The following is a 27319-nucleotide window of genomic DNA, read 5'->3' on the forward strand; positions in this document are numbered from 1 at the left end:
CTCAGGAAACCACGTGTTCCCAATGGCAGAGCTACAGATTTAAAGAGCAGGATTCCCAGAAGCCTTGTTTGCTCAAGAGCCTGCAAAGCAGCAACACTGGTTTGGACTTTATGAAAATGAGGAATCATCTTTCATTTTGTATGAGCCATTTGCTTTTGCTTTTTCCTTTAAACTAGATATCCTTGCTTTAAGTAACCTAGATCTATTTCTGGACCCTATTCCATTCAACTGTCTAACTACTCATATGCTATTGCAGTTTTAATATAATTTATAATGTATTTTGTTTTTTTTAAATTTTTTGTTTTATTTATTTTGGGAGAGAGAGAGAGCGAGCAAGCAGGGGAGGGACAGAGAGAGAGGGAGAGACAGAATCCAAAGACAGGCCCCAGGCTCTGAGCTAGCTATAAGCACACAGCCCGACATGGGACTCGAACCCACAAACCATGAGATTGTGACCTAGGCTGAATCGGACACTCAACCGACTGAGCCACCCAGGCGCCCCATGTATTTTGGTACATAGTAGGGCTAATCCCCTCATTAACTTTTATTTTACAGTTTTGGTTTCCCTTGCATGATTGTTTTTCCATATAACTTAAGAATTAGCCTCACTCCTTAAAATAAGATCTCCTTCATAAGCTTATTGAAATTGCATTATATGTAGCCTGATAAATACATTGATAAAACACTGACATCTGTATAATATTGAATCTTCTAGTACAAACACGTATTTTTCCTTAGATATTCATGCCTTCATTTATATTCTTCCATAACTTCATAAAGCTTTCTTGTATAGGTGGTAATTTTTCATTTAGTTTATTCAGAGGTTTTTATTTTTGAGTCACGTGATGCCACTGTAAGTAAGATCTTTTCCTCTGTTATGTTTTATAATTGTTGTTGCTTGTAATATGAAGCCTACTAGAGGCTGTGTCACCCATCTTAGCATGGTGTCAAAATAAAAATAAAACACCAGTCTGACAGCCAAGAAAAGCACTTAAAAGCAAAATAAATCTTAAATTTTTTTTTATAGATGTCTCTACTGCACAGGAGAAAAACAGACTGTATAAACAGAAGGTATGTGGTTGTGGGTTTATTCAGAATGGTCAGAGAATGTCCCCTATTTTGACTAAAATTACAAAGAGCAACTGCATTTATCTACTTTCCGTACTGTTGAACAGACACACATTGTCATATTGAGGTTTGAGGAAGCCCAATAGACATAACCGTTCTCCACTAAGTTTCTAGAGGACTTAGAAATATGCACAGGCATTCAGGTAGATGGAGATAAAAATGGCATGACTACTGGCAAGACTGATATTAGAGAACATGGCTCAAGTCTGGGGCAACCACTGGGTAGCAGCCTAGACGGCCTGTGCCCACGGCTCTCTCCCAAGGCCCGTTCTTACAGACTATGGCATGGAAAGAGAAAGCAGAACATATACGGGTTTCTAGTAGAAGGCGTTCTAGAATTCCCTTCTTTTACTCTTCCTCGCCTGGGGAGGAATGAGTAAAAAGGCACAGCAAGGTCAGGACCCTAATGTGAAAAAACTCAGAAGTGGGGAAGAGTGTTTCTCCACCAATACTCAGCAAAGCTATAATCTAAAAGCAATATTCTTTATAGGGACCCATGGTTCACATCCACAGTTTTTGGATGGTAGTGTCAAATATAAGATTTTAATTTTAAGCTGATATTCAAACTATGTATTTAAAAAGATTTCTTTTAAATTTATTCTTGAGAGAGAGGCGGGGAGAAGGGCAGAGAGAGGATGGGAAAGAGAATCTGAAGCAGGCTTTGTGCTGACAGCAGAGAGCCTGATGCAGGGCTTAAACCCATGACTTAGCTCAAATTAAGAGTTGGACGCTTAACTCAAGGAATACTCATAGACTCTCAGAAAAATACTCAAGGGTATGCAACAGTCAGTGGAAAAAGTGAATCAGCATAGAGGAATAGAGAAGGTGGAGAACACAATAGGTGACAAATAGTTATGGTGATATAAACCTGGAAAAAAAATTAGGAAAATTTAAGACCCATAATAAAAGAGCCTGCCATACTCTTTTTTAAAATGTTTTTTTTAATTTATTTTGAGAGAAAGAGAGAGTGTGTGGAGGGAGAACAGCAGAGAGAGAAGGAAAGAATCCCAAGCAGGCTCTATGCTGTCAACAGAGTCCCATGTGGGGCTCGATCCCATGAACTATGAGATCATGGCCTGAGGTGAAATCAAGAGTCAGTCACTTAACCACCTGAGCCACCCAGGGGCCCCAAGGTTGCCATACTTCTAATGTAAGGAATATAATGAACCCATGAGATACTGTGCTGATTTAAAAACTGTTCAACTGAGAGTCAATAGAACTGAGAGATTGTGGCCCACGTTCCCTGGGTGAGCTGCTGATCTAATCTCAGGCAACCTTGGGCTCCACTAGGATAGTTAGTTGCTAGGGAATGAACCAATAGTTTCCAACCACCCCAATATTTTGTATAGAAAATATTAAGAGTATAATTCTAGTTCATAATCATGTTTTGAGATTAGTTTATTGGCATCTTACACTGTGAGTGATGCATTCATATTTATGTGAAAACCAAAGAACCTACATATTTAAAATAAATTGTTGCTTAAAAAAATAGTTGGACTCTTTTTTTTTAAATTTTTAATGTTTATTTATTTTTGAGAGGGAGAGAGACAAAGTGTGAGCAGGGGGAGGGCAGAGAGAGAGGGAGACACAGAATCCAAAGCAGGCTCCAGGCTCTGAGCTGTCAGCACAGAGCCCAATGTGGGGCTTAAACTGACGAATGTGAGATCATGGCCTGAGCCAAAGTTGGATACTTAACTGACTGAGCCACCCAGGTGCCCAAAAATAGTTGGACTCTTAACTGAGCCACCCAGGTGGCCCAAACTACATGTGTTTTTACATTATGTTAACACAAGCACTGTGGAACATGCTTCTAATTAGGTTTTATCTGTAAGAGAACAGAGTGCAGAAGAGCTGGTAAACTGACACAATTGCCTTTCTTCCATTTATAACACAGTTATTCTATGCGTATGATCACTAGATTACAGCTATTAGCTTTCAGTTCTTTTGGACTCATGTTTTTAACATACCTAATCCTTGGTAAATGTTCTTGTAATAATAATGCCTGCATTTGTTTAATTGCTGTCAAAAATAGCATGCTCAGAAGAGGATGTACAACATAGGGCACACATTGTTTATTACTGCCAACCTTCCAATGACCACTGGTATTTTTTGTACTCATTAATTCATTAGATATTTAAAAAATTTTTTAATGTTTATTTATTATTTGGAGAGAGACTGACAGAGTACAAGTGGGGGAAGGAGTAGAGAGAGAGGGAGACACAGAATCTGAAGCAGGCTCAGGCTCTGAGCTGTCAGTACAGAGCCTGATGCAGGGCTGGAACTCATGGACTGGGAGGTCATGACCTGAGCCCAAATTGGATGCTTAATCCACTGAGCCACCCAGGCACTGCTAAACATTTTAAAATAAATGCTTTATTTAAAAAAAAAATGTTTGAGAGGGAGACAAAGCACGTGCACATGTGCACACCCGTGAGCAGGAGAAGGGTAGAGAGAGAGGGAGAGAGAATCCCAAGTAGGCTCTGCACAGTACAGAGCCCATTGTGGGGCTCAATCTCACAAACTTCAAGATCATCAGCCAAAATCAAGAGTCTAATGCTTAACTACTGAGCCACCCAGCTGCCCCTCATTAAACATTTTTGAAGCCTTAGCATGACCAAGACTACGGCAAGGCCTGGGACTACAAAGAGGTATGGTATGACCTCCCAGAGCTCACAGCATAATAAGGAGGGCAGCTGTAAAGAGCTAACTAATGTGCAATCCAGGGGCACAGTGCAGAGTCCCTTAAGAATACGGGGATTCATGTCTAACACAAGATTAGATTGCCAGGCTCATATAATTAGTAGCAGGCAGAGGTAGTACTTGAACTTGGACTGATTTCAAAGCCACCCATACCTCAAGGTCACTTTGTGATGATGGTTGCCATTCAGTGCCTGTGCTGCTCCGGATGTGGCAATGCTGCAAAGGTGCTGCTGCCGGGCCCTTCTCAGAGCAGTTTCTGTCCAAACAGCTGGCTTTCCAGCCTACCTCCAACTCTGACCCAAGGGAGATAATGAGGTGTCTCCCTTCTTGAGCCATCAGGGTCATATCTGACGGGCTGCTACGTAACCTTCCCAGGCCAAGCTGACAAAGGCATCCCCCTTTCTCTGAGGCAGCTCAATGGTAAGGCTGAGACCCAGAGGAGGGATGCGTGTGAGGGGCCTGGAAATATCAGTGAAATGGTTGGAGGTACTCACTCCACCCCCAGCTCCTTGTCCTATCCTGGCTGATACATGAGGGACTCTTTTTGCACCCGGTCACCTAAACATCAGAAACATCAAAAATGATGAGGATAATTCTAGATTCTCTGAAGGGAATTTTAAGTTGGTGGGTGGATAGCGACTTCCAAGCAAGGTCTACATCAGAGGTTTTGCATCACAAATCCTAGCTTGATCTACAAGCAGGCAGGAGGTAAAGTGTGAAGAGGGACAAAATCTGGGGCAGGTTTGACCTCCTTGACATGCACACCCCCCACCCCTACCCCCAATTACATGACTACAAGTTTTACAATTAAAAATAAATGGATGCCTGCACCAATTTTAAGACCCCACTTTTACACTATGAGTAACTCTGCTTAAAGCTGTTACTTCTTGGGGTGCCTGGGTGGCTCAGTGGGTTGAGCGTCTGACTTTTAATTTCAGCTCAGGTTGTGAGATCAATCCCTGGGTCAGGCTCTATGGTGAGAATGGAGCCTACTTGCGATTCTCTCTCTCCCTCTACTTCTCTTGTGTTCACTTTCACTCAAAAAAAAAAAAAAGCTGTTACTTTTTTTCTTTTCTTATTGGCAAGGACCTTTCTTGACTAAAAGAAATTGAAAGCCCGTTACTCGCAGACATATAGTGGCAAGTAATATAGGTTTTAAAGTCAGTAGTTAGGAGAGGCATGAGAAGAGCAGAGACCTGGATAACCATCATAGGATATGCTAAGTAGGGCTGAGTTTGGAAATAACAGTCAATGTTTGCCGAATGGTTCTTGTGTTAAGGGTTTTGTAGGTGTTATTCCTCACAATATCCCAGTGACTTAAGTTCTCTTATTGTAAAACGGAAGCTGAGACTTAGAGGTCACACAAACACAGCAGGAACGTGGACCAGGGTACACTGGAGTCAGGCAGTAGCTCTCTGAAGCGCACACTTTTACCAGTATGCTCTACTACACTTCAGCCACAACACGTCTTCCTTGTCTCTGTCTTGGCATGACTCACATCAGCTAGGATGCCAAGGCTCCTAACAGTGTTGGTGTCTGCTGTTGACGAGCATTTTGAAGTTGCAGACGTGATAGCGATGCTGTAGCTGGAGGTTGGCCATTCAACAAGGTCTTCAGACAAAGTGAAATCGTGCAGCCTCAGCCGTGCTTCAGCCTCTGTAATGAGCCCCTGCTTCTGAATCACAGGAACCAAACTCACGAGATACTAATGTATAGAATGCAAACTTACTAATTTGCAATGGTAAGACATAGCCTTCCAGTGAGTGACTGGAATATTTACCATTCAGAGAACTGGATTCCTAAGAATCCAGGTTTATAGAAACCTCCTCAGTCACCATAACTTCATTTGTTGAATTCATTTTTTAAAATATTTTTTATTTATTTTTGAGAGACAGAGAGAGACAGCACGAGCAGGGGAGGGTCAGAGAGAGAGAGAGGGAGACAGAGAATCCCAAGCAGGCTTCAGGCTCTGAGCTAGCTGTCAGCACAGAGTCTGACGTGGGGCTCAAGCCCACAAACCTTGAGATCATGACCTGAGCCGAAGCCAGAAGGCAGATGCATAACTGACCGAGCCGCCCAGGCACCCCCATTTGTTGAATTCAAATGAGAATAAAGGACCAGGATGGCACTGATGTTTGGGATCTCAGAAGGGCAGCCAGAACTACAAAACCACAGAGGCAGTGCAGGACCAGTTAGTTTACAAACAAGCACAAGAGAGTGCTGTGACTCAGGATGACCAAGTAGAGTCTAATAATGAATATTTACACAGCTGATCCTCAGGAATATCGGATGTTTCTAAAAGATGTCCAACAAAGACTCCTTCAGTTTCATGCAAGTACTTTCTCTTAAGCTGTCTGGTGAATGAGATAATCTTGTAGTAAGAAACACCACTGACTGTAAACCATTAGTATGATGCATATATTGCCAGCAATCCAGGGCCACTACTGCTAAAACAAAGATTTGGAGAGAATATCATATCAAGGTGAAGAACTTTGACTAAGAGCTCCTGAAGACCGAGAACACTCAGATAGGGGTCTGCAGAAAATATACCTAAAGAAAAAGCAAAACTTTTCTTCCTCAATACAGAGAAATATATACTTGTTAATTCCAAAGCTATGGTCAGTGCTTACATTTAAGCCCATTTTCAAAAAACTGACAAAATCCCATGCGTCAGTGATATGTATATATAATCCAAAACCCTGTATTGTGGTATTCCTCACTGATACTTAGGACACAGATGAAGGATGTCTTTATAAACTAAGTATCTTTTAAAACTTTTTTAAAAACTTATTTAACAGAGGGAATCTTAAATAGGCTCCATACTCAGCACGGAGCTTGACTCAGGGTTGATCCCATGGCCCTGGGATCATGACCTGGGCTGAAATCCAAATTCAGATGCCCAGGTGTCCCTAAACTAAATACTTTACTTGAAACACAGTGATCTGATTTACCAAGTTGCTGGTAGTCAACAGATAGGGACTGAATTTCACTCAAAGAGAATTACACTGCATGAGAACCAAATAATCTGAGTGTTCCTAAAAAAGAAATCGGTGCCCTTTTATTCCACCTGAATTGAAACAATGATGAATAACATCCGAGTTCACGGGAATTGTAATAAATGACTACCGAAGCAGACTCATAAGATCAGTGCTATGACACACTGAGATCATACACAACTGATTAGTGCTACTGTTTGATTTTAAATCTTTATTTTTTACTCTTGTTTTAAATCTTTAAAATCTCAAAACATACCTTTTTATTTCTTTTGCCACACAAAATAATTTACTCATCAAAGTAACACCCATTTACAGAACTCTAATAAAATTTTTCTAAACTTAAAAATAAATAGCACTCTTTTGCAATTCTAATTTTACAGAGAAAACTTTTTGGCACATAATATTCTATCAAAATAGAAAGCTGAATCGCTTTGCTTTGCTTTTCACAACAGAAATAGGCATTCGCATTATCAGCCTTGGGAAATTAACTTGGTGACAAGAAAAATTCTCAGGAAAAGCAGCATCACTGGAAAAAAAAATGGGATCTGGCGCCATCTACTGAGTGGCACTGGTAATGTGACCTTGGGTATTAGCCACCAACTTGGGTAACCTAGAATCGCAGCTACAGGCAGCTGCACATGTACACATGTGGTCAAAGCCTGAAAGTAACATGCAAAATGAAAACAACTGCTATATTGGGACTGAGGAATGGATGGGTGTCTTTCCTTGTTTAAATGCCATCTTACCTTTTAAAGAAAAAGAAATCAGGTAGTGAAAAATAATTGCTGAACATGGGGAATACTGAAGAGGTGAAGACTGGTAAATTAAGCAAATGAAAAGTTCTATGATTCAGAGGGACTCAGGTAGGGTCTGTTACTCATGGGTAGGTTGATGGAAGGCAGTTATGTCTTTGGGTATTTACAGGAGGTCAGAATTAAGGATTTACCTTTTTTTCTACTATTTACATTAAAAGCTGGTTTATTTGAAGAAATTATCAACCCAGACTGCCAATAATGTGGCATTTAAGAACTATAATGATAGTCGATGCCAATGCGGATCATCTGGAGGCACCAAAAACCCTGAAGGGCTCTTCTGATTAGCCAAGAAAATTTCTGGCTCAAACAGACCTCCTCCATACCAACATGAGTATGCCGTGAACAGCTGCCCACAACCCGGACAGTCTTGGAAAGGAAGGTTTCCTGCAACATTTTCATGGACTAGCAAGTTTGTTTGGTGGTAGCTTTTAAGAATGTTACTTTCTTATCCTGCCAGGATGCCCTGAGTACTAAGAGGATGCCCAAGACATGTTTGTGGTTTTTGCTTCATGATACTTCTTGTAATCCATAGTTTGTTTGTTAGCCATCCCCTGAGAGGGCAGGGGGCCTTGTCTATCTGTTCATTACCAGATACCCAGCATTTAATTATATTTGGCACATGTAAATGCTCAATAAATGTCAGTTGGTTGAGTGAATAAATGAATGAATGAATTGTGTACAGTCCAACTGACCTAAGGGGAAAAAACAACCCTTAGGTTGAGAAAGACTATGATGGAAAGGAAGAAAAATAAGCAACAATCAATTGGGGAGGGAGAGGGTAGATCTGATGTCAAAAAAAATTGTCATCATTCAACAACTGATGAGATCTTTTTGAGATTCAAAATACGTGAAAGATTTCAACAAAGCTAAAATAAAAACTAAGTCTTCTCTGAAGACTCATTTACCATAAGTTAATGAAAACCCTGTTATTGCATCAAGATGTTATAGGAGCCCAGTGTTTTGTTGTTTCAAGATGGAGAACACTCTGCTAAATAGACCAGATGAGTGTCTACAGCTCCATACAGGGAGCTCAGCACATTAAGAACTTTTTCTTGAATGGTGTCAACTTGCTCAGAAGGACAGTAATCGTCCAGACTTGACCTGGAACCAAGAAGGGAAAGAGGAAGAAAAATACACATAAATGAGATCATATTGTGCAGTGAGAAAAGTCTGCATGTGTTGATTTCATTATATAATAGAAACGAAGGTATGCTGAATTTTGGAATAATAACAGTTGGAAGTTACTAAACATTTACTGTATGTTGTTACATTACATTATGTTCTTTAATCTTCTCAGCAACTCTATGAAATAGGTACATTTACTATCCCTTTAAAGGAATCTGAATAGAAAGATTAATCTACGTAGCTAGTAAGTGCTGGTGACGGGATTCAAAATGACACAGCATGCTTCACAGCCTCAGTGCTTAATTATTAGACTGCTGTTTCCTTGAAGAGAGATACTGGAAATCCTGGGGGTTATTATTTTAGTGAGTGGATATCTTTCCCATTCTTTTATTATGGGTACACTAGGGCTAGAAATTACAAGGGTAGAGTCTTCCCAACTGATGATAGGTTTCTGCTTCTACAAGCTATTTGTTAACGATACAAGTATGTAGAATTATCCAGAATCAAATGTGATGTGCTGGTATTAGGATTAGTTTCCTAGATGGTATTAAGGAGACAAGAGCAAAGTAGGATAAGGCAGGAATCTGTATTTTAGGGACTCTTTCTAGAATCACCAACTATAACTTTAGTTACCAACCAGTCACTGACAATTATAGCCAGATTAAGATCTGAATTGATTTCATCATTTTGGATCTGGTTCTGGACTGGGGTGAGGAAAGCCCAAGTTGAGCATGCTGGATTAGAAAGAGTGGCATAGAAATTTTTACAAAAGGAAATGGAGGGGTGTCTGGGTGGCTTAGTCAGTCAGCAAGTGTCCAACTCTTGATTTCAGCTCAGGTCATGATCTCACGGTTGTGGGATTAAGCCCTACATTGGGCTCTGCTTGAGATTCTCTCTTCCCCTCTCCCCCACTCTTTCTCTTAAAATAAATAAAAATTAAAAACAACTTAAAAAGGGGTGACTGGGTGGCTCAGTTGGTTAAGCATCCAACTTTGACTCAGGTCATGATCTCACTGCTTGACCCCCACATTCGAGCCCCACGCTGGGCTCTGTGCTGACAACTCAGAGCCTCGAGCCTGCTTGGGATCCTGGGTTTCCCTCTCTCTGCCCCTCCCCCACTCACGTTTTCTCTCTCTCTCAAAAATAAATTAAAAAACATGAAAAAAAACATGAATAAAAAGGGAAGGAAATGGAATTAGTTGTCTAGCTTAGTCCTGTCACAAGTATTTTAGACCTAAAGACATAACCTGTAAGACTTCTGATAAACGCATTCCATTCTCTGGCAATCAGGTTATTTTTGAGACTAAATATAAACATTTAACATACAAAAAATGAGACAGAGCACTTAAAATTATTAAATACTACCTAATATACACATATGGATAAAGACCTACTTCAAGAAAGAATCATATATAAAAGTTTAATTTATAAGCCTCAACAAATAAATAGCTCAAAGCTTTTGAAAAGGTTTCTGGCTTCTTTGAAACACTGCTAGAGTTCTTGATGAAAGCTACCCCCAAGAGGGAGTTCTGGCAATCTGTATGTGCATTTCTGATTGCCACAACAACTGAAGGGCCAAGGCGGGAGGCCAGGGCTGCTAGAATGCTTGTAACATGCAGGACAGTCCTGCACTATGAATGTGGATAGGAATACTTGTCCTGTGCCCAACATACTCTCCAAAGTTCATGGAGCACTCACATAAGTGAAACCATTTTTAATGTTTTTGAGCCTAGAATTTAATACTCCTTTATATATGAACAAAGTATTTTTGAAAATGGATTAAATATAAACTACATTTCATAGGAATACTACTACTCTGTATATTGAGGGAAGACTGTACTTTAAGTTCAGAATTTTACCAAGGGGTTGTTATGACCAGAAAACACACGTCACATGGGGCACCTGGGTGACTCAGTCAGTTGAGCATCTGACCCTTAGTTTTGGCTCAGGTCCTGATCTCAGTTCATGAGATTGAGCTCCACATTGGGCTCTGGGCTCACAGTGCAGAGCCTGCTTAGGATTCGGTCTCCCCCCCGCCGCCCTCCTGCTTCAAAACAAACAAATAAACTTAAGAAACACCATGTCACTATGGCACTGCTGTTAGGGTATTTGGCCAATACATCATGTGATTATGTGTCTGCATTTGTAACTGTTACATTTAGAGACACTTTGTAAAGACACTAGTCTTGTGTGGCATTTTAATACATACTATTTTATCAGTTACTTACATTTCTTTTATGTTATGATTTTTTTGTGTATACACATATAAACATGTATTTAAATGATGTGTGCAGGTATATAATTGCTATAGAATAAAAGTTTGTATGTCTCCAAAATTAATATGTTGAACCTAATCCCCAATGGTATACTTTGATTACATCACAAGGGTAGACTCTTCATGAACAAGATTAGTCATAAAAGAGACCCCAGAGAGCTCCTTTATAAGGTTTACAGGGAGAAGATGGCTGTGAACCAGGAAGTGGGTCTTCACCACACTGAATCTGTTAATAACTTTATCTCAGACCACCCAGCCTTCAGGACTGTGAGAAATGAATTTCTCTTATTTATAAGCCACCTGATCCATGGTCTTTTTGTTAATGCAGCCTGAATGAACGAAGACAATTATATCATCCAAATATTATGTATAGTATCTACATATATTTAAACTATGTGTGTATGTAGGTTAGGTCATCTATGAATTTCATTTCAGGATGGTGAAAGGATGTTACAAAATATTTGTCATAAAATATATAAAGTATTAACCTCATAATTCCATGCAAAACCAGCCCACAGATGAACAGAGAAAAGTTTCATTAAATTGTTTTAACTACTCGGCACATTATTATGTTCAAATTTAAAACATGACAGTAGCTAAATAGTTATTTGTAGGACACAGAAATATGAATTCCTGTGTTTATCTGAATAGTATCACCAACTTTAAAGACAAGATAATGAGAGCTGTATGTTTTTTGCCAACCATCACTAAGAGGAAAGAGAAAATACAACATCTGAATTTTGAGCTGAATAGGTAAAAATTGGTTAGAATTACTATATTAGTAATTGTTGGAATTCATCTATGGAGACTGTATTAATTTCTTATGGCTGCTGTAACAAGTTGCTACAAACTTAGCAGCTTGAAGCGACACAAAATTACTATCTTACAGTTTTGTTGGAGATTAGAAGTCACAAAAGGGAGGGGCTAGCAGGGCTGCACTCTTTTCCAGGTTCTAGGGGAGACAGTTTCTGTCTTTCCAGCTTCTGGAGGCTGTCCTGTGGCCCCTCTCTCCACCTTCTAAGCCAGCAGCCTAGCATCTTCCAACTTCTCGAATTCTGACCCTCTTGTCGTCCTCTTAAAAGGACCACTGTGGTCACACTGGCCCACTGGATAACCCAAGGCATTCTCATTTCAAGATCCTTGAGTTAGTTAATCACAACTGCAAAGTCCCTTTTCCCATAGAAGGTAACATATTCACAGATTCTGGAGATTAGGATGTGAACATGTTTGGGGTACCACTACTCAGGCTACCACACTTACCTGGCAACTGTCACGAGAGTAGGTTTTGGTAAATTTTTCAGTAAATAATATACAGACTGAATAAGATACTCAATTTCTTGTTCTGTGCTGATATGGTGAGGAAGTTCTGAATAATCACAGGTTAGACCAGCCTGGTGAACCTGAAGATAAGAAAATTAAGAATTACACTGTAAGGCTTTATTGTTTTTAGAAAATTCTTTCACTATTAGAGGACTTGCTGATACATTTTTTAAATCATATTGTAGACTGAGACTGTTTTTTTCCTTAACAGCTTCTGTGTGACATAAGTTACGTATTCTCTCAAGTTTTGGAAGAACTGGCCTGCAGTTTGGCCCTGTTTGGGCCTGATGCCTTTTGTAGGAATAATTCTTCAAATTTTTAAATTTTATAATTATGGATTAATTCAGTTTCTGTCTTTACTTGAATCTGTTCTGATAATTTATAGTATCTAGCAAATTATCCATTTCACCTAGATTCTAAAAACTGATATAAAATTATACATAATATTCTTGTCTTACCTTTTCTTTCAACATATAATTTTATTTTTAAAATACATGCATCTAGTGCTATATTCAAAGCTTTAAGAGGATACAAGGGAAATTCCTCCTGTCGCCAGTTTCTTACATATCCTTTACGTACAACCAAGTAGTACAGGCATCCATATACATAGGCATTTTAAATGCAAATGACTGGTGTTCCAGTCTCACAGCACTAAACTGTGGCTGAAAGCTAGAAATGGCTCACAGGCTAACCTTTTATATACTTTGCTTGAAGTTTTGAAAACTGGAACTCAAGTATGTCACTGTTTTGCTTACTATATATAAGTGCAAAACATGGAAAAAAAACCCATTAATGTGCTATTTTATTGGAGACTCTGAATACACATCAAAAATTTAACTAGAAACAATCAATGTAGTAAAATGACATGAAAGTTCCATTCTAATGAATGGATCAAAACACTTAATGTTTTAACCCTGCAGCTATAGGCACTTCATGTTTGATTACATTATCTGCAACCAAGCCCATGCCTTCCTGTCTTTCAACAAACACTGTACAAACCCCCCCAAACACTGGAAAATCCAGATGCAATATAATGATTATAGCCAACCTGCATGAAGACACACTCAATAATGTCATGTGAGCTCAAAGCATTATTAAATCCTAAGTATCTTCTAACTCTATAATTGTTAACAACTGCCATTAAAAAAGTGGGGGGACATTTGGACTACCTCCAATTTAAGCAAAATATTCTTTTGCTAGTATTTTTTATTCTTATAAAGTTGGCATTAAAGCAATACATAACTTCAGTTCAAGTAAGGTGGTTTGATTGTATTCCACAACTAAATAAAACACAAGAGCAAAAACAATTTACTGGAAGTAAAAGCAGTAGCAGGAGTAAAAGAAGACTTGCAGGTCTTAGTTTTGGAAAAAATCTGAGAAGACACTTGAACTTCAAATGGGAAAACTTATGCTTCAAATACTGCAAATGATATAAAAATTAGAGAAATTATCATTGGAAATATCCACTTTTGCCACAGCTTTCAGGTCACTGTTGGCAAACCCTGTCTGGTACAGGTGATATGGCTGGGGTGCACTTGCCACAGCCCCTTCTTTATCTTTCTGCTGGGCTTTAACAATCAGGAAAGTTATCAGAGGGAGGAAAGAAAGCAGGAGGGAGTATAAGAATGAATCAATAAAGAAAGGACAACTTTAGAAAGCTTATTTTATTGTGAAACTTTTCCAATGTTGTGGCTTCTAAAAACTATGTATTTTTTCATTTCTTCCCATTTTTAAAAAAAGAATTCATTTACACGTCTCTGGTGCACAAATAAAAGCAAACCACTTACATAGAAATTACTTTTTCTACCCAGAAAAATGCCTTTCTAAAGGGTCAATTTTATACTTCCATATATTTACCATTTCATAGTCTGGTACTTCCATCCGTGTTTTCAAACTCTGTACAAGTGGAATTAGTGATTCCATTCTGGAAAAAAGCCACCCCTCAATTAAACATCACACCACCTCAACTAAAATTAAAGAAGCAAATGATAGATATGTTACACTTAAAATAAACCTTTAATAATATATTTTACATGATTGAGAAATGAAAGAAAACAATATTCAAATATCATCTTAAAATATTAAGAAATAAATGTTCCCTGTTTTTTCCTACCTGAAAAAGTATAGATTATGTAAAAAGTTGAACATTAGCACTCAAGAAACTGAGATTTTTCTCTTTCTTAAAAATAGAAGCAATACTGTGATTTAAAATTCTTTTAATCATTAAGAAAACTAAGTGCCTTCAGCACCCAGTTTTAAAAAGGGCAGTTACTCAAAAGTTCAAAAAAATAGTTCTAAAGAACATATTCACTGACATACACAATTACAACTGGAAAAGCTCTCTACATCTGGTACACTAACACTAGGGCCTTTAAGTCATTTAAATTTTAATTATTTATTTATAATGTTTTAAATTTATTTAAAATATTTTTTAATGTTTTTTATTTATTTTTGAGAGACAGAGAGAGACAGCACGAGCAGGGGAGGGTCACAGAGAGAGGGAGGCACAGAATGTGAAGCAGGCTCCAGGCGCCAAGCTAGCTGTCAGCACAGAGCCTGATGTGGGGCTCGAACCCGGGAACCGTGAGATCATGACCTGAGCCGAAGCCGTACACTTAACCGACTGAGCCACCCAGGTGCCCCTTAAATTTATTTTTGAGAGAGAGTGTGCACGCAAGCAAGCAGGGGAGGGGCAGAGAGAGAGATCAAGACAGAATCTGAATGAAGCAGGCTCCAGGCTCTGAGCTGTCAGTAAAAAGCCTGAAGTGGGGCTCGAACTGGTGAACCAGGAGATCATGACCTGAGTGGAAGTCGGATGCTTAACCTACTGAGCCACCCAGGTGCCCATTATTAAATTTAAATAGAACTCTCTGGAAGCCCTGATTAATTGATGTTTCTAGTATTTTGCCCTCCATCAATATCTACTCAACTGACAGGAGGGAAAAAAGAAAGAAAAAGGGGGGCATGGAGGCCTATCTACTCATTCTGTTAACTTTCTTTTATGAAAAAACTTTCTAGGCTTCTGGATCCTAATCACCTGCTTTTTCTTCTTCTTTTTTTAATAGTGTATTGTCAAATTGGTTTCCATACAACACCCAGTGCTCTTCCCCACAAGTGCCCTTCTCCATCACCACCACCTCTTTTCCCCCTCCCCCTTCCCCTTCAACCCTCAGTTCATTTTCAGTATTCAATAGTCTCTCAGGTTTTGCATCCCCCTCTCTCCCCAACTCTCTTTCCCTCTTCCCCTCCCTATGGTCCTCCATCAGGTTTCTCCTGTTTTCCTGTTAGACCTATGAGTGCAAACATATGGTTTCTGTCCTTCTCCGCCTGACTTATTTCGCTTAGCGTGACACCCTCGAGGTCCATCCACTTTGCTACAAATGGCCAGATTTCATTCTTTCTCATTGCCATGTAGTACTCCATTGTGTATATATGCCACCTCTTCTTGATCCACTCATCACCCAGAACTGCTTTCCTTACTTCTTAAGGAACAGTGAAGACTCCTTCATGCTGAGGGTCTGGCCCTTCAGGGGCATGGTAAGTTTGGGGAGATTCTTCTTGCCATCTCATCCACTTTTCCTTTGTGCTATTCTATTTTCTCTGCTTTCCAATCACAGTCTGAACTAATTTCTGTTGCAGACTCAATTGTTTCTTCAAGTCTGTGACAGAACTCTCTACAGGTGATGAAGAGTTAACTGGGCATGCTCACCAGGCACAGTGGGTTTCAGTGAAAGGTGGCCCCACCTATAGCTTAGATGCAGGACTCCAAGGTTTTCATGCTGTTTTAAGTTTTAAACTTGGCTTGAGACATCACAAATTCACAAAATGGTAGGTACTTTTCAATATTTCTAGGAAGAATCATGTCCTGTGAGTTATTTCTACATCTCCCTCCTCCATCTTAATTTCAAAAAGGAGGGAATCATTTTTTTAATGAGTTCCCAATACTGAAAAAGAAAAGCATTAACTGATGTTAAAGTACCTGGTCAATATTTATTGATGTGATGAATACAATTGTGGTTTCTATTCCACACAACTCTTTTCTTTAGAGATAATAAGTTGTATAAGATTTATATTTCAGAGAGGTTTCTCAATATTTTATTTATAAATAAAATTACACTTAGTATTTTGAGTAGGTAATACACACATATAGCAAAAGATGTCTCTCCCTCCTAACTTCGTCTATTAACCACACAATTCCTCTCCCCAGGCGCAACCTCTATGCCAGTTTCTCCTTATTCTTCTAGTAACTGATGAATTATTTCCAATAACAATGACATAATAAGTCTTCGTGGCCTAAATTACTATGATTCTAACTTTCTAATTTTTGTTGGTGTCTTATGACTGATTTCTGATATTTACTCTGTGGAAAATAATCTGTTTGTGGGAGATAAATTTGAAAATAAGCTAGTTCTGGTCTTCCTATGCTCTTCGGGACAAAAAGTTGATGTCTGATGGTTCCATTTTAGCTTTCGGGCTTTTTGTTGAGTTTATATGATTTAAAGACTTATTTCAAAGACTCAAGTCACTAATCATCAGGGAAATGCAAACCCAAACCACAGTAAGAATGTACCTCACATTAACCAGAATTGCTAGTACCAAAGAACAAGAAAGAACAAGTGTTGGTGAACATGTAGAGAACAGGGAGCCTTTGTGCACTGTTTGTAAAAATGTAAACTGGTACGGTCACTATGGAGGTTCCTCAAAAAATTAATATAGAAATACCACATAATCCAGTAATTCTACTCCTTGTTATTATCCAAAGAAAACAGAAACACAAATTAGAAAAGATATATCCGCTCCTATCTTGACTGCAGTATTATTTGTAATAGTCAAAATATGAAAGCAACCCAAGGGTCCATCAATAGACAAATGAATAAATAAGATGTAAGACAGAACTATGCATATATACATGTCTATATACATAATGGAATATTTCCCAGGCATAAAAAAGAATGAAATCTTGACATTTATGACAACGTGGATGAACCTAGAAGAGTATCATGCTTAGTGAAATAAGTCTGATAAATACCACATGATTTCACTTGTACATGCAATCTAAAAACCAGAACAAATGAACAAACAAACAAAAACAGAAACAGACTCATAACTACACAGAACCAGTGGCTGCCAGAGAGGGTAAGGAGTTAGGTAAAATAGGTGAGGGGGATTAAGAGGTCCAAATATCCAGTTATAAGTCACAGAGATAAAAACTTAAGCACCGAGAATACAGTCAATGATATTATAATAACACTGTATAGTGACAGGTGGTAACCACATTTATTGTGATGAGCACTGTAGAATATATTGAGTTGTTGATTCATTATGTTGTACACCTGGGACTAGTAAAATATTGTATGTCAGCTACACTTAACTAGAAAAAAACAGAATTACTTCCAAGACAAGTAACTATACTATTTATGTCAACATTCTTTCAAACTTGCTTTTTAATACTAAAGGCACTCTTCACCCCACCTTGTAAAGTGACAGATGATCATGCGAAAAGAACTTTCTGCTCATGTTTTCAGGGTAATGTTAATGCTGAGACAATTGGCCAAACAGATGCCTGATGAAGAATCTAGCTTTCAAATACTGCTCCCTCATATGATGTACAGATTGACCTGCTACTCGTATTGGGTTATCCTTAAAAGGAAGCAAGTTTTCAATTTTAATTTACCAATCTAGTAATTTACTTTTTATTGATAGGTTAATTTTTTTTATTCTCCTTTGAATGGGGGGCAGTGTTACTAATCTTCAATCTTCTGTGAGACCCAGCACCATATCTTATATATAATAAGGGCAGCTACTGCACAATGATTAAAAGCATATCTACTTACTATGGGACTCTGAGCAACTCTGTTTCTTCGTTTCCTCACATATAAAATGAACATAAAGTCTTAAGATTGTTATAAGGAATAAATGAGAAAAATGCAAGGAAAAATCTTACAATTGGGCACAAAGACAACACTCAGTAAAGGCTAACTACTGCTACTAAATTTGTGTTGGCATTTTTTTTTAAGATTTTATTTTTAAGTAAGTACTATACCCAATGTGGGGCTTGAACTCACAACCCTAAGATCAAGCATCATATGCTCTACCAACTGAACCAGCCAGCGCCCCTGTGTTGGCATTTAATACTAACTTTTAAAAAGCAATTTAACTAGCAAACTTAACAATATATCTAGGACTAAAATAAAGTTGGGGAAAAAAATGCTTCAAGGTCTTACCCAGGATTTGAAGCCCATTTCTGTACAGTTTCTTCATTGTCACTATCACACAAATCAGCAAAAGCAGCTTCTAAATCTTCTAACTGATGAATTCGAGTATCAACACAATCTACCAAATCTTCCTTTAAATACATTGAAAAGCCAACATTATAACTGTTCTTTGAAAAAACAAGTGAAATCCCATTGCAATGAAATTATCAGTTTAATTAGTTAAAACCATGACCTGCAAGTACTAAGTCATGGGTTAGTTTCATGGGTTTAACCAACAAACACATAAAGATTTTGGTTAGCTGTCTGAGAGCACTACAATGGGCGATATTATTAGACACATAATAGACAAAACCCAAAAGAAACAAATGAAGGATACCTCTGTCAGGTTGGTATCAGGCTTTTTAAATTGGTACAATTCTTGTAAGATTTTGTATTCTTCCTGGAAAACAAAACAAAAATCCACATAGTAGGAAAAAAAAACCCTAATTTTTTCCGATGATATTCTTCAAGTAAAAAACGGCTGTGATATTAGGAAAATATCGTAGATAATCATTTAAATATCAGTCTGTATAAGTTCAGATGTCATTGTAAACAATGTCCTTTCCTCAGGGTAACTCTATACTGACAAGAATGTATGAAAATTAGCTATGGAAAAGACTTGATATGAAAGAAAATTTTTAATAATATTCTACTCTATAAATGGGTACATCCTAGGATCTAAACAGCTTTTTGTTACTTATAGAAAATATATATGTCCTGAATAACAAAAGAACTCTCTATGATCACTTTACAGCCCTTTCCTCAGCCACAAAAGAGGACTCTGAGGTTCAAAGGTGATAGGGGAGGCAGATACAATGGAAGGAGGACACCATCTGAGCACTGACTTTGCAGGAGAATGTCTTCCTTTATTCAGCACACCAAATAGTCCCATATAGGTGGGTATATCTGTCATAACAATTCTCAAGATCTAGATTTTTTAAATACCACATATTTACCTGAGTGAACATTTCTTTGAAGGGATTCTTGACTGAAAAAAAATCCAAGTCAATATCTAAAACAAATGCATCCCCTTTCTTCAAAATTTCCAGAATTTCACCAGTGCTGACTGTAGTCTGGCATTCTTGGCTTTCAGAAAAGCATAGACATGACTGCTCTAGGCAAGTTCCATCCCTCTTCTGTGTTACTGTGTCCTTTTCCAGTCCTTCTGAATAAGAGTCACAGTTACTACAGGCAGTGTTTTCCGCATCTTCCAGGGCTAGCTTTGGCTTCTTAGCAGAAGACACTGCATCATTTTCTTGTTTGTTACAGAGTTTGTAAGGTTTTACCATAATCACATCCAATTGCAAAGGTTTTTGGTTCTCTAGCTGGTCTTCAGTTACATAAAGACCATCACTTAGAAAGTAATGATCTGTACTTGTAACCCTGGATTAGAAGAAAGAAACTATTTTAAAGACAAATGGACAAATTAGCTGTCATTTCATATAGTATTTCCAAAACACTCAGAAACATAACAAAGAATATATTTAACAAAAACTAAGAGCGATCTCTACTTTTTGTAATTCCTGTTTTTCTGCAGAAATAGCATTCCCCAAATTTTTAGCTGGGCACACAACTGTCCAAAGTGAAGACTGTTAAGTAAAGATTTCATAATCTACCTTGCAGCTAGGTATGGCCATTTGACTGGCCTAAGGCTGTGAATGGAAGAGAAGAGTATAAAACCTTGCTCTCCTCTCCTCACTGACTGGCATATGAACATGGAAGTGACAAGCCCACCTTGGACTAGGAGGACAAAGGCAATACTCTATAGGTGAAGCAAAAAGATAGAAGGAACTAGAGTTCCTGAACCACTAAACTGCCACAGGCCCTGGACTGGGCATGGTAAACTCTAACATGAGAAAGAAAGAAATGATCTTCTTTAAGCTAGCGTGTTTTTTTTAATTAAAAAAATTATTTTTGAGAGAGAGACAAGAGCGTGAGTGAGGAAGGGTGGAGGGAGGGAGGGAGGGAGGGAGAGAGAGAGAGAGTGAGAGAGGAAAGAAACAGAATTTGAAGCAGGCTCTAGGCTTTGAGCTGTCAGTAGAGTCCTGATGTGGGGCTAGAACTCATGAACTGCGAGATCATGACCTGTGCTGAAGTCTTATGCTTAACCCACTGAGCCACCCAGGGGTCCCTTTAAGTTAGTGTTTTGGATCTCATACAAGCTGAAACTTTACCCAAATAATCACTTAAGAAAAAAGTTGCATCTGCAAAGAATTTCTCTTAACAGAAGCTCCCTCTGATGTGTTTCAAAGCTTTGTCAAGTTTTATATAGCCATAATATTTTAATATGAAAAGCAACTTAAAAATCTTATACATATGCAGAATGCATCTTATAGATTACAGATTTCTAATTTTAGACATACTCAGGAAGTTCTTAGCTTTTCAACTATTTTATGCCTTAGCAAGTACTTTGAAAAGCAAAACTAAATGCTTCTTCTGGAGGCAGGCTCTATCTAACTAAAATAAAGGTTAATATTTATTTTCTACTCCCCTTCCTCCAGCTATACAGCCTTAAACTTAAAAAGGTGTTAATTTTCCAAAATAAGACTAATGACCCAATAAAGTTAATATCCAGGCTTATTATAAGTTGTGCCATCCTAAGAAAGACAAAGGCTGTATCATCCAAACTAAATTTGTATTCTTCTTTAATAAAGGACCCTTCACTTTGTTCATGTCTATATAAAAACACATCTTTGACTGCATACCTATATGTTTCTCTTCTGTAAATTATTACTTGCAGGATTAAATAATGCCACCAGATAATCAGTTCCTAATATTGTTATTTTACACGGGAGTTTGAAATGTCTGTTTCAGATTACCAAAGTTATTTGATTTTGCAGAAACCTGTTACAGGACAAATTAGGCCTACTCACTGAAGTACTCGATAAAAGCACTACCATTCTTTCACATATACTAGTATATACAGTATTTATTCCATGTGGAGCCCCTTTATTATTATATTCTCAATAAATATAACTTTCATGTACACACAACAAAGTTTTTTGTGCAGTTGATAAGAACATACAACTATATCATTGGATAAATCAGAAATTAAAAAAATCATTTTTAATGAGAAACACTGGATTTCATTTTCAATGTACTACCATTTTATCCCGCTGTCATTTGCCTTCTAGACAGTTATGGTTTCAGTGCTTAAAACACTGATCTCTTCACAAAAGAATGGAGAAGTCAAGAACATGTTGATATTTATAAAGATAATTATAGCATTGCAATATACATAAAAATTTGTGAAACAGCTTGTACAATAAATATAGTTGTACATGTAACTCAAGTCAAAGAATGCTGTAATTTAATTTAGATTAATTATCTAAAGCTGGTCATAACACTAAAATTAAAACTCCAAATCTACTTTTTAGCTACTGGATTTACAAAAAATAAAACCAACCCCAAATGAGATAATTTTACTTTTCCACTGCTAATTGTTAAATTCAGCAGACAAGTCATATTGTAAGGAAATAGCAAAATGTACCATTAAATATATAAATCTGTAAGGTACATCAATGATTTAATGAAATTAGTCATCAATGGAGCCAGAATTCCAGAAGATGGAGATCATATTATTCAAAACCAACTTGACTAGCAATAAAATATAAATAATGTGTGAAGAAGGTCCAGAGAATTGAAAACTTGGTTACTGGTGTTTTGAGAACTCTTTAAGTAGTTGAGGCTTAATCTGACCCTATCTGTATATAGAGAACTTATAAGTTATAATGGGGATTCAAAGTAAGATAAAAGAAATTTATTCTCTTCCATGCTTATAAATATGACAAAATTACCTGATTGTTGTGGTAGAAGTATCTCTGCCTACTAAAAAGTGATGTTTGCCTTCTCTGATTTGCTGAGCCCATGTGGGATGAAGCCACAGAACATGAGAAAAATGGCCAGCATAAACTGCAGGCATAATCCAATTCTCAATACTTAATTCTCTGGAAAAGAAATAGAAAGCACGAAAACTACTAGTGAGTGTTTTTTTTCCAAATGTAATTTCACCCAGAACAAGATTTTAACACTTTTTCTAATGACATCAAAGTATTATTTCCCTTTTTCATTGTACTGACATTTGCCCTAATGGTTCAAAGCAACGGTGGGTTGATGTCCTAAGATTAATCAATGCAACAGCATCAACTCTACTAGTAGTCACTGTATTCTTCACTAGCAAGCACCCTGACCCCTCCTACAGCCAGTTTTATGTAAATAAATAAATAAATAAATAAATAAATAAAATAAAAATAAAAAGCCAGTTTACCAAACCTTGATCCTGAGTATATATTTTAAATATTCTGTGTGGCAAAATGAGAAATGCACATAAAGTACTTATACTTATGCTACATACTTTGAGGTACTATGGCTGTTTCAAGGAAAAGTGCTTGTGACTGAATTGAAAACTGAACACCATTCTTCCTGAAAGAAAGCTTGATCAACATACAATGGTTATTCAGACTTGAAATTGAATTGTTGGATTCTACCTTCCAAATGAGCTTTAAGAAACACTACTTGTCAAGTTTTGGTATGATACTGAATATTCATAACTATCTGAAAAAGCTATGAAAATACTCTTCCTAAGTTTTCTTCATATACTTTTACCAAAACAACACATGGCAACAGACTGAATGCAGAAGGAGATATGAGAACTAGCTGTTTCCTATAAAGGCAAATATTAAAGAGATGTGCAAAAAACTTAAAATATTGTTACTCTTCTCCCCAGATACTTTGCTTTAGAAAATATATTTTTCATAAAAATATCATATTTATGCTAACACATACAGGTCTATTAATTTTAAATGAATTATTATTTTAAACATTTCTCAGTTTTATTTTCAAATATGGTAAATGCCAATAGATTTAACCCACACTTAGAAGCTCAGTAATTTTTAGGAGTATACAGGAACACTGAGACTAAAAAGTTTAAGAATTATTATTCTACAACTAACTGTACAGTCTGCATACTTATTTCATAATTCTTTTAAATTTCTAAACTATGGAACCTCTAAATATAAAAGAGAGTAACAACAATGGTAGAGCTACCATATTTCTTTAGAAATTAGTGATCTAAAACAGCATTCTAGAAAAAGTCAACTAAAAGAAATGTGGTAGGTTACAATTAATTCATGTAAACATCTACCTTTAATTTTATATTATAAAGAAAAATTACTGCTATGTAGCTTTTTATATGGCATGAGTAGGCTACCTCCTAACAAAATGCATATATAAATAGTGGCAGAATTTCAGAGGACTTTATTACTGAAGAAAGGCTCATAAGTCAATGTTTAGTATATGTGCTGCCGAAGCGAGCACACGTAAGTCATGATCCTTCCTGGGAGGCTGCAAGGACTCAACACTGGAAGGAAGGATGTACAAATTAAAGTTGTGTTGCCTATACAATTATTGAACAATGTGTTTAAGACACATTTTCTTGTGTTTAAGACACATTTTCTTGTGCTCTAGTATGCAGACTTTTTAAGGGGAGAGGTAGGGAGAACTGGCTCAGATAACATCTAAAGTCTCTTCTACTTCTAACATTGGCTAGGCCACCTGTTTTTTAAATCAGATTTTATTTTATTTTTTTTAAAGTTTATTTATTTTGAGAGAGAGAGAGACTGAGCATGAGCAGAGGAGAGACAGAAAGACATAGAACCCAAAGCAGGCTCTAGGCTCTGAGCTATTAGTATAGAGAGCAATATGTGGCTTGAACCCACCAACTGCGCAAGCTCATGACCTGCGTCGAAATGGGATGCTTAATGGACACCGCCACCCAGGCGCCCCTAGGCTGCCTGTTTTTGTGAATAAACGTTTATTGGAACATAACATAACATAGCTCATTTGTTACATAGTGTCCATGATTGCTTTCATACTACATGGGCAGAGAGAAGTAGTTACAACACAGACCATATGGCTAACAAGCCTAAAATATTTACTATCTGGCTCTTTAAGAAAAAGTCAACATTTGCTATAAATAAAATAAAAAATGCAAACAAAACAAAAACAAAACACAGGAGCTCAGCAAAGGCTATGCTCCTTAGGTGTTTATCATATCTGCAAATTGTATTTCAAGCACATAAAAGATCACTAACAGGGGTGCCTGGCTGGCTATTGGTGGGGCATGCAATGCTTGATCTCAGGCATATGAGCTCGAGCCCCACATCAGGGCAGAGTTTACTTAAAAAAAAAAGAAGATCATTAACAAAAATCATATATTACCCAAAAAGTGTTTCCTTGTCAAACACAGTGTCAGCTGGCATATTCACAGGAATAAGGAGGTCTGGATGTGAATCAAAATGCACAAAACTTATATTACTGGCAGGCAGATGCTTTGAGCCAATGGCCCGGTATATGTAAGGCAGGACCTGTAAAAACACACACACACATTCAGAACTGGCACTGAAATCATGAGCATACACTCAGCTGCAGACTGAAAAACAAGGCTAGTGTAAGACACTCCTTGGGTCAAGCTGACCCTAACGGAAAAATGCCAACCATTGTTTCACTCTCCAACCCTCTTCCTGGTGAACAATTAATGGTTGGGCAGTCGGGCTCTGGAAATCCTAAATTGTAACCCATAATTGATAACTTAAAGGTTAACTTGTTTTCTAAGATACTGTTGCTAGGTCCCACCCTTTAACAGCAAAGTTCTTGCTTCTGTGCACCTGCTTTGCCTCCCCTTTGGACCTAAAATTGATCACTTCAAATTTCTCCTCAGACAAAGAGCTCTAAAATTGATAGGTCTCTGCCAAATCTTACATTTGTGTGTCGAAATATGATTGACCACTATAGAACGCTGTAAACTATGATTGGTTAACTAAATGATGACTTATCTTGTCTTGCCAAAGCCCTTAAAAACCCTGAGCTCCTGCTTGGCGGGGGTCTCTCCTGAGCACTTGCCAATACTTGGGTGCGGCCATTCGGCAGAACTAGAATAAAATCCATTTACCATCTCCGTTTGTGTCTGTGGGTTTCACTCTCGGTGACTCGCTCCAGGAGGGAAAGGTCTAACACTAGCCATAACTGCATATAATTCGAGCAAAACGTACAATTTGTTCATCATAGGTGGGTTTAGATGACATTCTCAAGCTCTATTTTTTTTCCTCAGAAGTTCCAGGTTGCACCTCCAGAGACCTTAATAGTCATCTCTTGCTGCCATCTTGCCCCAATACAAGCTCAAAAGATAACGGGGGTCAACAGATTGGCTCTCAGGAAAAAGCTGGTAATTAGTACTCATTCTGGCATGAAGGATGTGCCCCAGCTACCCTGGGTCTCCTGGCCTTTCCCCACACCCTCGGTGGTGGAGCTGCGCCAGGTGGGCTGTCACACTCTTGTCCCCTTACAACCTCTGTGGTTCTAGATTTAATACTCAATCGGAAAGCACCGCTTAACCCAGGCCTGCGGTTTCTCTCAGGTCCATACACATGTTCTCCAGGTCCTGGGAAAACCCAACTTCCTTCCTGTCCTCTTAACTTTCTCCATCTGCACACCGGAACCCAGTACCTCCCTCTTTCATACCCAGACTCCCACCAAGGTCTGTTAATTAAAAAAAAAAAAAAAAAAAAAAAAAAAAAAAAGCCTTAGATCCATGGGCCTCTCTCATAGGCTTCCAGAAGACTGGATAAAGGCACCGTTTTAGCTACTCCAAAGCAGCACTGCCATAAATAGAAAATACCTTCAGTGTTTACAAACGCAGGGCTGTTAGAGAATTTATAAGGAATCTTTTTAATGTTTACTTGTGTGTGTGAGAGAGAGAGAGAGAGAGAGAGAGAGAAAGAGAGGGAGAGAGAGAACGAGAACGCAAGCGGGGGAGGGGCGGAGAAAGCGAGACCCAGAATCCGAAGCAGGCTCCAGGCTCCGCGCTGCCAGCACAGAGCCCCCGGTGGGCTTGAACCCCGAGATCGGGACCTGAGCCGAAGTCGGATGCTTAATCGACTGCCCCCCGCCCCCGTCGCACCCCTGTATTAAAGGATTTATGTACACACTAAGCACACAATACCAGGGGTCCTAAGGGTGCTAAGATGATTGTCTCATTTCACAGATGACAGTCCACATTCTTTGCAAAAACCTTCCCACCTACGCGGCGGGGCTGTGTTGGAGACGCCAGGGAGAGCTGGAAGCCTGCGTTACAAGCAGGTTAAGACAGTAAGAAGGCGGCGGTTCGAATCCCGACGCCACCAGTTGTTGGTTGTGGGATTCTGGGCAAACCGCGAGGGTTAAATGAGCTGCCCGATGCATAGTAAGCAAACCATAAACGTCAGCGCCTATTCTTCCAGGTAGTAGTTTTGGTGTTTTTCCTCACAGCAATGGAACTCGCGCGGGTAAACAAATTCTGCTTAACTCTGGCCTTCGGTGTCCAGGCTCAGTCGCCTCCGGGGCCCTCACGAGATTCTACCTCAGGACCCAGCATTCGCCGGCTCACCTCCTGGTGATCCTCCACGACCCACACTGGGAGTTTGGAGTAGCGCCGGAGGCGAGCACGCTCTCCCACGGAGTCTGCGCTCATGGTTCCCTAGCCCGGCACCGTCCCGGCGGAGCCGCAGTGGCGAGCCTGGAACTCCGGAAAGCCGGAGCCGCCGCCGCACAGGCCCTCCCGGGTGGAAACGCGCGCTCACCCGGTTGTGGTTCCTCATTGGAAGATGTAGAGGAAAGGGGGCGGGCGCCGGGAGGCTCTACGAATACGATTGGCTGAAGTGTCCATCGCTC

The 27319-nt window shown here is 38.6% G+C and overlaps 1 protein-coding gene across 3 annotated transcripts; it reads right to left on the reverse strand.

Annotated features, from left to right (window-relative positions):
- Nucleotides 1-7128: 7128 nt before the first annotated feature.
- On the reverse strand, nucleotides 7129-27211 carry C6H5orf22 (chromosome 6 C5orf22 homolog). 3 transcript variants are annotated; one of them, XM_029941044.1, is made up of 9 exons: nucleotides 27036-27211; nucleotides 24833-24978; nucleotides 22411-22560; nucleotides 19570-19996; nucleotides 18951-19013; nucleotides 18584-18705; nucleotides 14217-14283; nucleotides 12300-12439; nucleotides 7129-8740 (listed from the first exon to the last, which is right to left on the reverse strand). In XM_029941044.1, exons 1-9 carry the CDS (start codon nucleotides 27117-27119, stop codon nucleotides 8608-8610), a joined length of 1332 nt encoding a protein of 443 aa, XP_029796904.1. In that variant the 5' UTR covers nucleotides 27120-27211; the 3' UTR covers nucleotides 7129-8607. The 3 variants fall into 3 exon arrangements, with proteins under 3 accessions (XP_029796904.1, XP_029796906.1, XP_029796905.1); XM_029941046.1 differs by lacking the exon at nucleotides 24833-24978 and having other exon boundaries at nucleotides 27036-27125; XM_029941045.1 differs by lacking the exons at nucleotides 14217-14283; nucleotides 18584-18705.
- Between the last annotated feature and the right edge of the window lie 108 nt (nucleotides 27212-27319).

Source organism: Suricata suricatta, chromosome 6 (assembly GCF_006229205.1).
Source record: "Suricata suricatta isolate VVHF042 chromosome 6, meerkat_22Aug2017_6uvM2_HiC, whole genome shotgun sequence".
Lineage (NCBI taxonomy): Eukaryota > Metazoa > Chordata > Mammalia > Carnivora > Herpestidae > Suricata > Suricata suricatta.

Excerpts from the sequence above, each read along its gene's own strand:
- C6H5orf22 (XM_029941044.1), bottom strand. The coding sequence starts at position 27,119 with ATGAGCGCAGACTCCGTGGGAGAGCGTGCTCGCCTCCGGCGCTACTCC. Across the intron at positions 24,979-27,035 it reads TCGTGGAGGATCACCAGGAG|GTCCTGCCTTACATATACCG; the intron begins GTGAGCCGGCGA and ends GTGTTTTTACAG. Across the intron at positions 14,284-18,583 it reads AAATGGGCTTCAAATCCTGG|AATGGAATCACTAATTCCAC; the intron begins GTAAGACCTTGA and ends GCTTTTTTCCAG.